The following is a 16,248-nucleotide window of genomic DNA, read 5'->3' on the forward strand; positions in this document are numbered from 1 at the left end:
CTATGGGGCTTGCATAGGAAACTGTGTGGGATTCCTCACTAGGGTGTGTGTGTGTGTGTGTGTGTGTGTGTGTGTGTGTGTGTGTATGAGGAACATAAAAGACTTGCAAGCCCCTGAGTACCTCTCAGCACATGTCTGTTAGACGGGGAACAGACAAGTCAAAATCAGAAAGCCAAGAGCCAGGTTGGCTTGAGGGAAAAACTGTGCTTAGAGAAGAAATGTGTCACCAAATCTTTGCTTTAAATGAATGTCTAGGATTTTCTCTCACCAGCTCAACTAGAGTAGGTCAGGTAGTAAGGATGGCTTGTATTTTGTTTAATTGAGTCAGTGTCTCCTTTCACCAAGTCTTCTCGCTCTATCTTGGGAGGTGTGTTCCCCACTGGAGTGGCTGGTGATTCCTTTGGCAGCTAGAGCCCATGTGATTCCCTGAATTATGGTTGTCTGGTTAGTTCGCTGGGGCCAAGAGTAGGTTCTCTACAATAGGTTCTGGGGAAAGCCTTCCATGAAGAGGGCTGACTGGTGCCTGGGTCCAGTGAAGTGGTAATAGTGGAATGTCTATATGGCAATAGGGCCCTGGTTTTGGTCCTGTGGCTTCTCTACTTGTCATCTTGTGAGGTATCAGAATTCCCATACTGAAACCAGATATCCAGGAGGGCCTGTACTTCATCTTCTTTGTGTCATTCACTTGCCGGGGGGCTGGTGTCATACTACATCCTTCTGGTAAGTTATAGTATTGTATTTGGTAGGGAGAAGGAAGAACCCATGAGAAATGGGGTGATCAAAAATAACAAAGTTTACAAAGTGCTTTCATATACATTTTCACTTGATTCTCACAACAACCCTGTGAGGTAGGTCTAGTATATAATGTTTTTATTCTCATTTTGCAAAGAAAGATGCCAAAGACCAAAGAGTTTACGTGATTTGCCTGCAGTCATAATAAGTGCCAGGACCCAAACTTGAAGCCACATTTTCCAACTTTACAGACTGATTCCACCTATTAGCAGCTACAATCTGATGGCTAGCAGTTTGATGGCATGATGGGAAGGCGCTTAGTAAATGAGCATCTACCTTGTTTAAAAGTCAGGTGGTTTAGAAATAATACATTAGTAACCAGAATCCATAGGATCACCACTTGCAGGGGGTCCCTAGGGGACACCGCTTGTTGGCTTGAATCTTGTGGGTTGCTTTGGCATATTAGAAGATCATCTGTGAGTCAGCCTGGGCAACTAGGAGCTCCTTGGGTGGTCAAAAAACAGAGATGAGGGAATTCTCATGGCCATCATTACAATGCTCTAGCACTCACCGTGCTGTTTAATTGTCTGACATCTTCACTGGAATGGACACTGCTTAGGGGCAAGCACTATGACTCACCCATTGTCGTAGTCTCAGAATTTAATACAGTGCTGGGCACATGATAGGTCCTCAATAAAAACTCGTCAAAATCAAGAGGGATTGGGATGTTCTATGGGGTGCTTCCACGTTTTACTTGTAAGAGAGTGATTTGCACAGAAGAGGTATTATAGATGAATATGGGACTGGGTAGAGGGAATACTCAGTTATTTTGGTGGTGGGGAGTGTACACAGGCACTGCTGTTCCGGAGTGTAATCTCATGATCTGAGGTCTTTATCTACAACGACAAATCTACTAGATGTGGATTCAAATGGGAGGCTCTACAATAGCCAGGGATCCATGCAGAATGCAGATATCTGATGGCCACTGGGGGGTGAAGGCAATGTCCCTCGCATAGAGAAATGTGGATCATTTGGGCAAATGGGAAGATAATGTTTTAGTACTATGGAGAGATCTCTGTGATAAAATTCCCCAAAGACGATTCATCCCAATCACCAGTTTTTCAGTAGGGTTGGAAGAGGCCTGTGTCTTTTTCTGCTTCAGTTCTGCCAAGGCGCATCCTCCTTAGTCCTCCATGTCTTCCTGAACACTTGGCCATCAGAAGTCCCAAGACCCACAGCTGAGACTGGAGTGTGTCTGAAACAGGCAGAAGCTGGAGGACAAAGCTGCTATGGTACAGACTTGGACCTCAGTGTGAGTGCTCCTGGCCAGGCCACATAGGCAAGAAGTCCACTGCATAGAAGCACCCCTCCAAGGCTAATGGGCTGGCTTGGGCGAGACCCATCACCTTTGGTTGAAAATGGCAGTCCTGTTGTTGCTCTTCTCTAAGTGGATTACAACAAAGATTTTTGGGTGTCACGATCTGGTGAGTTTTGACTTCCTTGAACTGAATAAGAATTTTTAACACAGAATATAGTACATCAGCTCACCAGTTTTGGGTATTCAGGAACTACTGGGTCCTGAAGTCAGTAGGTGGGAAAGAGATCAGTAGCTGTGGTGCTGGCTGAGGTTACGGATCATCCAGAGGACCTCCCAGTTGTGATGATTGGTGCAGGCCATGAGTGGATGCCTGGCTTCTCCAGGTATTGGAGCCAAGTTTCAAACACGGCCTTAATGGCCAAGCATTCCTTCTTTCAGATGTTGTAGTTTCATTCTGCAGGGACGGAGCCTGTGGGAAAATAAAGCACAAGGTCATGTCAAGGCTGATTTCAGACAAGACTTGGCTTTCCATGATTCTACCACTACTTACACGGCATTGGCTCCACGTTAAAAGTCCATTGTAAACAAAGGGGAGCATGATTACAGCCATTGCAAACCTCCCATGTTGGGCTTTGTGGGTTTTCTGGACTCCAGGCAGCCATCAGAAAGCAGGGACTACTAACTGCTGGTTCACTAGAACCTTTTTAAAGGAGGGCCTTGTGATTCAGCCAGGTCTGGATTAGGACAATGGTGGGTTACACTGGATGAGGCCTCGGATAGCTTCACCTGAGGACAACGTCAGTATCACCTTCACACCGAGCCCAAGTTGGTGTGAACATACAATTTACAAGGAATATCCTGCAACCTGTTTCCTTAGATATGGACTTTTAGTTATTAGTTCAGACCACACAGAAACTGTCACAACTAATAATGATCATTCTATAAGTCCTACTAAAGTCAGAATCACTAATTGGGATTGATATTGTTGAGTACATTTGAATCTACCTATTTACTTATTTATTTTTTAAAGATTTTATTTATTTATTTGACAGACAGTGATCACAAGTAGGCAGAGAGGCAGCCAGAGAGAGAGGGGGAAGCAGGCTCCCTGCTGAGCAGAGAGCCCGATGCGGGGCTCGATCTCAGGACCCTGGGATCATGACCTGAGCTGAAGGCAGAGGCTTTAACCCACTGAGCCACCCAAGTGCCCCTGAACCTACCTATTTAAATATGCATTCTTTCCTTTAAAAAGTTGAAGTATAGTTAACAGACAATGTTACGTTAGAATAAGCGTACAACATGGTGATTCAACAAGCTTATACATCCTGTGACGCTCGCCACAACTGTAGCTGCCATCTGTCACCATACAACACTCACAATACCATTGACTGTATTTCCCATGTTGTACCTTCCATTTTCATGACTTATTCATTCTCTAATGGGAGGCCTGTTTACCTCCCACTCCCTTTCACCCATTTTGCCCATCCCTCCATGCTCCTTCCCCCCTGGCAACCATCAGTTTCTTCTCTGTCTTTATGGGTCTGGTCCCATTTTTTGTTTGTTTGTTCATTTGTTTTGTTTTTAGACTCCACATATGAACAAAATCATATAGTATTTGTCTTTCTCTATCTGACTTATTTCACTTAGTATAATACCCTCCAGGTCCATTTGTTGTTGCAAATGGCAATATATTTTTTCCTATGGCTAATAGTCCATTGTATGTGTATCTATATATTTATGTTACATCTTCTATATCCATTCATCTACCAATGATTAAATATGTGCTCTTAAATAAGGAACTTTGAAACCTAAGGTGTAGATCTCATAATTCAGCCATTGAATAAGGAATCATAAAAATTTAAAGACTTTATTTATTTATTTGTCAGAGAGAGAGACAGAGAGAGAAAGATCACAAGTAGGCAGAGAGGTAGGCAGAGGCAGAGGGAGAGGCAGGCTCCCTGCCGAGCAAGGAGCCCGATATGGGACTTGATCCCAGGACGCTGGGATCATGACCTGAGCCGAAGGCAGCCGCTTAACCAACTGAGCCACTCAGGTGTCCCGGAATCATAAAAATTTAGATTGATAACAGGAGCCTTGAAAGTAGGCACAAATCATGATTTTGCCTTGGGCCAGCTTTCTGAAGGTATTAGTGTAATTCTTGCCTCTATGTCTTTGTTAGGAAGACATAGTTTCAAAGTTTTATGTTTATCAAAATCTTCACTTAACGTTATTGAACTTAAAGAAACCTAAGGATTTTTAATAGTATTAGTGAATACTAACACTTACCAGTTAACTAATTAAATAACTAATTATTTCAGTTATACAAATGGTTTGACTGGGCTAAAAATAGAAATCAGCTCCATAGAGTTTACACAACATCAAAATTCCTCAACGTGAACCCTGTGAACACTAATTCCAAGAAGTGCGTTTTGTCATTAGTGGATTTGGGAAACGCTGCTTGATATTTACTGTTCTTGAAGCCTTTAATTATACAAGTTATAAAGCTCTAGGAAGTCTTATTTAACTTATTTAACTATTTTTTAACCCAGTAATGCCCTAATATTTTAACATGAGTTGAATTTTTGAGTAATATTTATTAGCACTATATAGAACTAACGCTACATAGCATAAATTTTAGGAAATTGTGGACTAGAAAAAAAACGAAAAAAAGTCATTTAAAAATACACATTTTGGGGTGCTTGGTGGCTCAGTGGGTTAAAGCCTCTGCCTTCTGCTCAGGTCATGATCTCAGCATCCTGGGATGGAGCCCCGCATCGGGCTCTCTGCTCCGTGGGGAGCCTGCTTCCCCTCCTCTCTTTGCCTGCCTCTCTGCCTACTTGTGATCTCTGTCTGTCAAATAAATAAATAAAAATCTTTAAAAAAATAAAAAAATACACATTTTTTCCCACGAAAAATAAATATATTAACCAATTATTAGTTATTTCTTACTATGGTTGCCTTATTACTTTATTATTACAGTTGTCTTAGAATTAAGTTAGATTCTTTGGGAAATAAGAAATGCACTTGTATATGATGTGAATTCTGCCCTTAATAGCTGGTATCTCAGGGAAATATCATATACAAAACAGTATCCAACACCTGAATATTCCATATAATCAACCACTAAGTTAAATAATACAGACTTAGAGTAGCTCCAGAGAAAAGATCAAGTACGGGAATAATGAAGGAAGAAAGGGTGAGGAGGTAGGACTGCTTTTGTGGGGATGGCTCGAATTCTGACAGATAGGTTGAGAGCATTTTTCATTAAGGGCAAAAGAACACAAACTTTCAGGGCCCTATGATTCCTAGGAGCAAGAAATAGTATAGCAAATAATACATTGTTATTTTGTAATCATTTCATTCTAAGACATCTTGAGACCTTCCAACCTAAAGACAAAACCTTACAGTGTAGTTTTCTTTTCTTCGTCCCATACTTCTTTACTGGTGTATTACAATGAGCTGTTTAATTGTCTAGTGTCTGTGATAGTCTCATTGATGTCAGGGAGAAAATTATATCTATTTTTATATCCTTGGAAACTTATCTTTGCATCCTTAGCATCTGGTCCATGGTAGGCTCTCAAGAAATATTTGTTGAGGGACTCCTGGGTGGCTCAGTGGGTTAAAGCTTCTGCCTTCAGCTCAGGTCATGATCTCAGGGTCCTGGGATGGAGCCCTGCATTGGGCTCTCTGCTCAGCAGGGAGCCTGCTTCCCTCTCTCTCTCTGCCTGCCTCTCTGCCTACTTGTGATCTCTGTCTGTCAAATAAATAAATAAAATCTTAAAAAAAAAAGAAGTATTTGTTGACTGTGTGAGGGTATCAATGATAAGAACTATATGGCAGACAATTGTCTACAGCAAACTGATTCTTCCATTAGGGAATAGTGAATAGATTGAGCAGAATCCGAATGTGTAGACTCTTGAAGGCAGAGGAGTAGGAAAGAGGAAATCAATGAAGACTTTTAACAGCAGTAGACAGAACTGCTGAAAGCATTACTTGTGAAAACTCAAACTGGCAGTGACATATATGTTGGAACGAATTAAAAATGGACTAGGGGATCCACTGAAATTATTATTAAAGCAGTCTAGTTATGAGGAGATAAGGGTGTAGAACCAAGCACTAAGAATGTACGGTGTACAAATGTACAAATGCCGAGTGAATGAGTCTCTGGAGCTGGCTGATGTGAAGAATCAAGAAGCATGAATCCGCAATTGTTTTTTAAGTATAATAACAATTAAAGTTTATTGAATCACAGTTAGAGGTTGCATCAGTCACCTTGCTTTAATTTCTAATTCGATCTCATTTATTCTCCACAACAACTGTATCCAATAAGAACTGTTATCATCTCTATTGTACTGATAGGGAAATCGTTTAGAGAAGTTTAGAAATTTGTTCAAAGTCCCACTGCTAGCAAGTAGCAGCACGACCTCAGAGTCTGTGCTCCTAGTCCCTGCCACCTCTGGAGTCGGGACGACTGCTCTTCAGACAGACGGAAACATCAGTAGAAGACAAGAGACTGCTTTTGCGTATCTGAATTTTATATATCACTGGAAAGACTAACATTGTATCTCGAAGAGCTTGGAGATTGCTTTTATAAATAATCAGTCCTTTAAATGGTCTGTTAATGTACCACTTAAAATGCAGTCCCATCAGTGAGGTAGAAGAGGCTTTCCCCCTGAGAGGACAGGATGCCGTTGGAAGCCAGGCAATGCCCTCTGAGGGCACGGCCAAGACAGCGCCGGGGAACTCTTACCCAAGGCATGTTGCTGCCTGCTAAGAACACCATGACCTTGGGGTCAAGACTGACTGACCTTCAGCCTTGTAAAGCCTGCAGTTAGTGTGAATTATTTGACCCACAGAATTCAGAGGACCACGTAAAAGCTGTGATGTGCTTTTCTTCTTTTTATCTTTGACCAACTCACTGAGGCTCTAGGGGTTGTTCAGCCTGGAAACATCACACATGACCCCTGGGCTTTGGCTGTGATGTGGTTGTTGTGTTTTATGTTGTTTTTGTTTTTAAGCTTTAGGCAAGTCTTCTGTCTGCTTTGTCCATTGTTGCATTTACACTTTGTGGTGTTTTACATGCTAGTCTCAAAGTATGCAAAAAAAAAAGTGTAACCACATGAAACCATATGGTGAATTTGGGTGATACTTTTAAAGAGGGGCTGGTTTTGAAGGCTGAAAAAAACTGGGACCAGAACAAAAACATTCAGAATTTTAACTTATGTTTTTTTAATTTTTTAATTAGTTAATTTATTTTTATTACTTCTGTTTCTCTCTCTTGTTCTCTCTCCGAATAGACTTTCTGGATAGTTCACTGTAGAAATAAGACTGAGATCCCGTATTTTTATTTTGTTATTACTGATGTATTAGAGTTGAACATGATTGCTTCAACTCTTCATGTTTAAAAATTTAAAGCAGGGGTGCCTGGGTGGCTCAGTGGATTAAGCCGCTGCCTTCGGCTCAGGTCATGATCTCAGGGTCCTGGGATCGAGCCCCGCATCGGGCTCTCTGCTCCGCAGGGAGCCTGCTTCCTCCTCTCTCTCTGCCTGCCTCTCTGCCTACTTGTGATTTCTCTCTCTGTCAAATAAATGACCAAATGATCCTGGGATCGAGCCCCGCATCGGGCTCTCTGCTCCGCAGGGAGCCTGCTTCCTCCTCTCTCTCTGACTGCCTCTCTGCCTACTTGTGATTTCTCTCTCTGTCAAATAAATGAATAAAATCTTTAAAAAAAAAATTAAAAAAATAAAAATAAAAATTTAAAGCATTTTATTTGCTTAAGAAAATGAAAGAAAACTGAAACTGAGAAAGAGTCTGTAAATGAGTTTGTAAGATCACCTTAGTTAAGGACATACATAATTCTGCTGTGTATAAACAGGGATGCTTGGGCACAGGATGTGACCTTTTCTTCCAGACTGCCGGCTGACTGAAACCCTTTGTTGTAACAAGGCCAGCGGAGCAGTGCTTGGCACAGTTCGCTAAGCAAACCTGACACACTCACCTTAATGCACTTACGTCCTTTTGCAAAAATCCTTTAAAAATATTTTAATTTTTGTATTGAATACCAAAGCAACATGTGAGAATTACAATGACGATTAATCTGTCGTCTAGAGACATAAAAATAATGCAGACACAGTAAAGTAGAAATTAGGAAGCCTCAGGTAAGCAACAAATTAAAATACGTATGATAATCTTGGTAGATCCACACTACAATTCAGTTGATCTGTGTTAGGAAATCAATACCAGCACATTGGATTATAGCTTCCTATGCATTAGAAACAATCTTGAATCTACTATTTATATGATCATTCTTGATAACAAAAACTTGTGCTGAAGTTTTAAATGTGCCTCTTATGTAATGTTTTTAAATCTTTCTAGTAAGAAAAGTCTTTTTGATAGTACTTTCTCTCTCCCCCCATCTCTCTTTTTTTTTTTTTGCAAGTTTATCTCTTCCCATTCACTGATAATTTACTTACTGTCAAGACACCAAAATTTAAAGGCCATTTTTCATTACATAACTATAGTGTAAGCAAACCTGATGTTACACTTTCTAGCTCCAGAAAATTTGTGCAGACATTCGAGAATGTGATCCTGCTGGGATAGTAAAATTTGTCTGAAGGTTTATCAACTGGAATACACTCTTAAACAACACAGAGAGTCAGAATTTGGGGGCATTAATTTTAAAGATGAAATTAGTATTGACTCAGAAAAGATTTTATTTTTCAGTTTTTCTGACCATTTATATTTTAATTATGTTTTTTATTTATCATATGGAATGTATCTGGTTGCAGAGATTTTGGCCATGAGCTCTGACCCTGAAAACTAAACATGTAAAAAACACTGCAAGTAGAAATGGAAAATCTCACATGCTTTATGATACCAAGCACAGAAAGTACAATATTAATACTGCAGCGAAAGATGTTAAAGCAATGCACAATTAGGAAATTTTGGTATTAACACCATGCATTCATTAAATGCAAAACCATGCTAAACGTATTTCCTTAGGACTTTGATGATCTGTGTTTTTAAACGTTGTCTTTTCAGTTCCTGTGAGGTAACAGTGATACCTCATGAAATCTGTTCCTTTTTATGTACAAAACACACACACACACACACACACACTCACTCATTCACACATAGAGTCAAAGTCAATGGCAGTGGGTGGCTTGTGTCAGGGCAGTTTTGCCGCCCCTCTCCCAGAGCAAGATAAATGTAAGTGAAGAAGAGCTCCTGGGGTTGGTTGAACTCATTTTGTATTCAACACTCTGCCTGGCCCCTTTCTCATCTCTTTCTCCCTCTCTTTGTATGTTCAAGCCTACTTGAGTTTCTTTTTTCTTTTGTAGAACTTGGTTCTTTTGATGTGTTTCAGGGCACGCCCTGTGGCAAAGAGAACTTCCCAGGAATCGGAAACAGAAGCCCACGGGGCTGAGGCAGCTACTGTACCACACTCAGGCCCAGGAGCTGGATTTTCTGTCTCCGAAACAGCATCTGAACAGAAGAGCAGGGGCAGACACAGATATTCTTTGCTCTGGATATACGATATCAAAATTAATAGTGAGGGAGGCCTTTTGGGGAGATTTTTAACCTGGAGGGAACTTGTGATGAGACTTTGAACCTGAGATATGTTTAGATGCGTTTGTCTGTCTGTTAGTTTAGCCACATTCCCCTGTAATTTATAAATTAGTTTGTTTCCATCTCACTGCTGTTAGGGCATCAACATAGCTGAGATTTTCAATGACACGTGGTCCTGTCCGTTGAAAAATGAGGTGAGAATGTGCAGTGCTTTAACTTTCTATTTGCTTATGCATGAAGTTGAAAGAAACGCTGCTGTAAGTATTGTCAAACTCGTGTTAGAAGGCACGATCTATATTATTACTGGAAAGTCTAGATAGGAGGAGGAGTTAATTGTTTTATATCCCATATCAGTATTTCTATTTTCATAAATTAAAAAAAATTTAATAAGATGGTGTTATGTCTTATTTAAAATATCTCTGTTTACTCACATATTATACCTTATGTGGCAAATCTTTCAGGACTATGTCACTGAATTAGAACTTGGAACTGAAAATAAAAACAAAACAAAACAGAAAATAAGGAAAAACGGTCCAGTTTCAGTTTACACATACACAAACTTACCACTTGAAGGTGTCCAGATAATAGTTAAATTCAATTTTTTACCCAAGTTTCTAAAAGAAACATTTCATTTTTAAAACCAAACAAGTGAGAAAGCACAGTGGCTACAAATTTAGTAATTATCTGGTTAGTTCGATTGGTTCAGAGAACCAGTTTATATTCATTAGGTGTATAGTTTACTTTTGCAAAAATAAGTTCACTCTTGTGTTGCTAGGCCTCCTGAAAAATAATATGCTAGCAGCTGAATAATCTAGGGAGAAAAAGGACATTTGATAGGCAAATGCTTGATTATTTTAGATTAAATTAAATTCAGTTTAGTAAATGTATTGAGCACTATTTATGTTTGTGCAAATAACATTACGTATTAACTCATAGGAAAATAAGCAGTGGTATCATTGAATCCATTCAGCATTTTCCAACATATTTTATGCTCAGATAACAAGTCAACCAGCTAATTGCCCCAATTCTTTTTAACTTTGGCTTCTATGTCTGCAGCTTAAAAGAAAGACAGAAAATGATTTCTGATATAACCCAGTTATGCAAATATTGGTCAAATACATGTTTTTAGCAATAACACGAGAGGATTATTTCAACAAATTGGGAATAACCATAAGAAACTTTTATTATCCTTAAAAGAAAAAAAAAAGAAAGCTTTTATAACTACAGTGTCTCTTGAGTTTCTTCCATATGTATTTGAGTTACTAATTAATGAAACTTGGTGCAAATATCTATATGTAACATAACAAAAATTTCTCTGATATGAGAAAAGGCTGGGGATTCACCATACTCATTTAAATGTTACCTAGAGGGGTGCCTGGGTGGCTCAGTGGCTTAAGCCTCTGTCTTTGGGTTGGGTCATGATCTCAGGATCCTGGGATCGAGTCCTCCATCGGGTTCTCTGCTCAACGGGGAGCCTGCTCCACACCCTCGCCCAGCCTGCCTCTCTGCCTACTTGTGCTCTCTTTCGGTCAAATAATTAAAATCTTAAAAAAAAACGTTACCTAGAAAATGTAATGGGTCTGTTCTACTTACACAAAAAATATATCCCTCATACAAGTACACAGAGAAGAGTAAGAAAGAAGTATGTTTATCTTTCTGATGCCATGTAAACTGATCCTATTTCCGTCGTTCACATTACATAGTGTTTCTAGATGCTGAATGCTTCCAAATCATTTGATCGTAAATTCGGTAAGATATGCAGGTGCCTATCGGACTTTGCAATGCTTTCTAGCGTTAGGCAGTGGCTGTGTGCAAAGGATCATGTAATGTTCTCATCCTGTCTATAAATTTGAGTGAAAGCCTCAGTTCTGAAGGAGCGATGAGCGCTGGGCCTCCCAGTTTGCACAGGATTGCTGCTGGGTGTCACACTGTCCCACGCCAATTGTTATGTCATATATTTTCATGGTGCTAGAAATCTCGTCTTGCTATGCTTACAAGGGTTTTCTAACTTTTCCTTCTTTTCTGCAGAGCTGTTATCTTTAACCCACAAAATGACATCAAAATTTGGCATGCCAACTATCAGATGAACACGTTCTCTTCATATTAATCCAAACCCTGGAAATACAAGAGCTTTTATTTTTTAAACTATGCAAAATTTAAGAGAAATTAAGCCTTTTAAGGTAGAGTGAGGAGTTCTAGACCTAGCAATGCTTCCATTTATTTGAGTAATCACTAAAATAAGATTTGGCGTCTCACTGGAAAATATAACAGCCATGTAGAGAAATGTTTGGGAAAACAGATACCTATGGATTTTTTCAAGTATTTTTCTTTTTCTTTTTCTTTTTTTTAAAACATTTTGTTTATTTATTTGACAGACAGAGATCACAATAGGCAGAGAGGCAGACAAAGAGAGAGGAAGAGAAGCAGGCTCCCAGCTGAGCAGAGAGCCTGATTTGGGGTTGATCCCAGGACCTCGAGATCATGACCTGAGCCGAAGGCAGAGGCTTAACCCACTGAGCCACGCAGGTGCCCCGCAAGTATTTTTCTCTTTAAACAAAAGCAAAACGTAACAATTAGGTTAGAAAATAGTTGACTAAATTCAGAGTTTTAAGTAAACTTTTTATTACATAAAGAATGAAAGGGTATATACTTGAAATACCACATCTACCCAAAATACCACATCTACCCAAATAATCCTACTCATTTACTTTTATTGATTAAATTTACCAGCTTAGTTACATATCCTCTATTTCACTACTGGAATTGTGAAATGATTCAATTTTTTAGAATTTTAGTTATTAGCTGACTTCCAAAAATTTTATTTATTTTAAAAATAGGTAGTTGCTTGGCTTAATTTCATATTGTGTGTCCTTTTGTTTCTAATTCTTCCCCTCTCCCTTCTATGTCTGCCTGAATATGACCTAAATACTTTTCTAAAGAACAATAGGGTGGTATTTTGTACAGTTTCCCCTCGAGCTCACTACCCATTCTGAGGGACTTTAAGGATCATCTATTCCAAATTTCTCATCCACACAGGAGGAAGACTTGGAGAGATGACATGACTTTTTCCCCTCAGATCTGGCATTCAAGTAATTCCTCAGTAGAGATGGTTTGACTGGAAAAATCCACGTGGAGTTACAGAAATACAGCACCACAGGACCAAAGACATTGCCACACTGTGACTCATTTACAATAATAAACTTTATAAACACTATCTCATAACCACAACAGCGCCACGAGGTGAGAATCGTTAATGGTAGAAATCATTTAACGGGTGAGATAACAAGTTCAGGATCATTCCGTGGTTTTCCCACAATCAGACAGCTAAAGCATCTGAGCTTGGGTTTGAACTCCTGTTTTCTGATTCCTGAGCCTTGGTGAGTAACCACTGTGTGTACTGCATATAACTGCTTTTCTCTCTCTTGCCTTTCTCCATTCTTAGACAAAAAGCAGGAACTGTTGTTATTTCCCTTTGTAAGCCCAGAACACTTGGATAATGAGGAGCATTCAATAAAAGACTGAAAACAAATAAACCCAGGGCTCTGGCTGACTGGTTCAGCTCTGTATCTTCTACACCATCCCTCCATTCAGAGGGCAGAGGGAGGCATTTGAGAAGGTGGAGGAAGGTTGTAATGTCACAGGTACAGAAATGCTTCAAAGCAAAACTTACTCTGTGTTGTCAATAACATATGTAACATCAATTCTGCCACCTGAGGACAGAATTCAGTTCCCTGACGCAGCTGATACCTAAGTCCTCGATGTGAGGTGCACGAAGCACAGTCTGTAAACTCACCTGTGATTTAAACTCGACTCACTGTCATTAGTGAGGTGCTCCTTCCCCTCCCCCACACGTGCGTGCCCTCAAATTGGGTTTGGCCCAATGTCCCGGGTGTTCAAACACCAACCACTGTTTCTAGAGGTTTCCCTAGTCATGGGTTCACATTGGTTTTCTGCGAGATGCTCATGTCCCAGGCTGAGGGGAGAGTCTCAAGTCCAAAGGCTTTGCTGCTTCACTGACAGATACTTCTTCCCCAAACCATCCATCCCCCTTTCCTTCTTTTTTTTTTTTTTTAATTCTGGGGGACATGGTTGCCCCTCTTAACTTGATGCTTCCAGAGTAGCTCTCTGGCATTTCTGCATCTCCAGATCTTCTAATATCATCTCTGGTAACTTTAAGTTTGTGATACAGGCAGGAAAAGCACCTGCCAGCTCTGCTTTCCACTTTGTAAAATCCCCCAGGCAAAACCACAAAGGTTTTTGGAGTAGGAAGGAGGGAAAAACATAGATCCGTGTTTCAAAAATATCTTACCACAGATGTTTTTTGAATTAATGCATGAGTGGCTTTGACCCAGTCACCATAATGAAATTATAATTGTTAGTTTGTAGGGGATTTTCTTTTTGCCTTTCCAAGGGCAAACTGCCTTGGCATCTCCCCACCAATTGCTATTGAGACATTTCTCTGCGGGGTCTCTAGGAAAGGCAGCTCACAGCTCAAGCACACCACAAACTCTCTGTCCTGGAGGAACTGAATTAGAGCGTCTAGAAAAAAAAAATTTATTTTTAAACATGCATTAGAAGTAGGAATTGCTTTGTTATCAAAATCTCAAAAAGCAGGTACTTTGACATATCAGTGGACATATAACAATATTATAATAAAACTTTGAATTTGACATTTGAATGGTGACACAATACCCTTTTGGAGCTGCGTTCCCACAAAGGCCCATTCTTTGCCCTGCAAGTCTCAGATCAAATATTACTGCCCCAGGGAGGCCTTTTCTGCCCACTCTATCTATCTCCTACTTTATTTCCTTCACAACCGTTTCACTATCTGTAATTAGCTTTTGTGCAAAGCAGAATTCTAAGATGGCCCTCAAAGTTCCCACATGCTGCTAGATGAGTTCTGTATAATCCTCTCCCCTCCAGTGTAGGCAGGACCTGTGAGTATGATGGAATATCACTCCTGTGATTAGGTTACTAATCAGTTAACTTTGAGTTAATCACAAGTCAGAGGAGCTGGTTGAGGCTGACCTCATCAGGCAAGCCCCTAAAAGGGACGGGGCCCTCCCCGAAGTCAGAGAGATTTGAAGCACTAGAGGGCTTATGAAAATGGCCAAATGGAGAGCATCTGTGAGGGGCCCCTGATGGACCAAACATCAGCGGAAGAGAAGAGGGGATGCAGAACCTATGACTACAAGGAATGGAGTTTTTTCAACACCCAATGGACTTGGAAGAGACTCCCTGGCTCGGGGAATGGATGCAAGTCAGCCAACAGCTTTATTCCAGCCTTGTGGGACCCCCGGGCAGAGAACAAACTTGGGTCCCTCCGTGTGCTCCTTCAACTCTTTCCCCCGCCTGCTGGGCCACACTATTACCTCAAAGTTCGCTCATAAAGTCAAAACAATCTACACAGTTTTTTCACATGAACTACTTGCCATTAATACTCGCTTTTAAGATGCAACTGACTGCGTCATACACATATTCCCATGCAGTTGTATTATTTTTAGAGCTCAAGGTTAATAATATTTATAGAAATCAAAGAGCAGCTTGTCCTGACCCACCTGGTTATAAGAATGGTAATAAAAACAAAAATAGGATGTTAGAGATATACAGTAATTTTGATTAAAAAATGACATCGAGGGGCACCTGGGTGGCTCAGTGGGTTAAAGCCTCTGCCTTCGGCTCAGGTCATGATTCCAGGGTCCTGAGATCAAGCCCCGCATCAGGCTCTCTGCTCAGCTGGGAGCCTGCTTCTCTTCCTCTCTCTGCCTGCCTCTCTGCCTACTTGTGATCTCTGTCAAATAAATAAATAAATTCTTTAAAAAAATGACATCGAGCACTAAAAGTAAATTTGAAATGTTACATTATTATGGATTTGTTGATACTTATTTAAATAAGTAACAAGTTTAAGTTTAAATTGTAGGAACAAGTCCTTTAGCAAAATGGATGCTAGCAGCTTTTAGTATTATTTTCTCCTGTCTTTTGCTATTTTCCACATCATTAAAACCTGTTATCAAAGTGGAAATTAAGTGACTGGCTTCCGATTGATATGTAGTACTACCATAAGGTAATAGTGTTTTATGAAAAGAAAAGGTTATTTTTAGGAGACTGTTCGAAACAACTAGGATTAAATATATCATAACTATTCATGATTCTGTTCATTCTTTTCTTACATGTTTCTATCTCGATGCTACACATATCTTACATGAAAAATGTTAGTGATATTTTCAACTTAAAATGAAACATGGTTATCCATTCTGATCTCATAGGCCATTAGTATTTGCTTTCTACAGTAAATAGGAAAGTAATAATAATCAAGAGCCATAGAGGCTTGCTCAAAGGTGATGGACGAACTGGGGAATGTGACAATTACGAGTTCTTCTCCTCTTTCTCTACTGAGTTCCATTCGAGAAGAATATCCTCGTGGAACAACAGATGCCAAGAATCATGAGGAAAGGAGGGGGATGGGGCAAAAAAGAAAAGAAGCTGGCCAGGCACGATTTAAATCCTGAGGGCATGTGGCCATGTTACTTAATTTGAGCGGCATTATGCAAAACAAAACAAGAATTATCTGCGAGTTGGCAAAGCCTGCTTGAAAGTGCAGGCGAGGGAGAAACCAAGTTAGAGTGCAG

At 40.0% G+C, this 16,248-nt stretch overlaps 1 protein-coding gene across 2 annotated transcripts in view; it reads right to left on the reverse strand.

Moving 5' to 3' along the window:
• Positions 1-903: 903 nt before the first annotated feature.
• GRID2 (glutamate ionotropic receptor delta type subunit 2) overlaps positions 904-16,248 on the reverse strand; it is a 1,534,703-nt gene continuing 1,519,358 nt past the window's right edge. The window contains exons 16-17 of one of the 2 annotated variants that reach the window (XM_045997868.1): positions 10,051-10,108; positions 2,443-2,519 (exon numbers count right to left, since the gene is read on the reverse strand). In XM_045997868.1, the coding sequence (XP_045853824.1) occupies positions 10,088-10,108 (21 nt within the window). In that variant the 3' untranslated portion in view covers positions 2,443-2,519; positions 10,051-10,087. Of the gene's footprint in view, positions 2,520-10,050; positions 10,109-16,248 lie in introns of both variants that reach the window. The other variant, XM_045997867.1, reaches the window with a different exon arrangement.

Source organism: Meles meles, chromosome 2, assembly GCF_922984935.1.
Source record: "Meles meles chromosome 2, mMelMel3.1 paternal haplotype, whole genome shotgun sequence".
NCBI lineage: Eukaryota > Metazoa > Chordata > Mammalia > Carnivora > Mustelidae > Meles > Meles meles.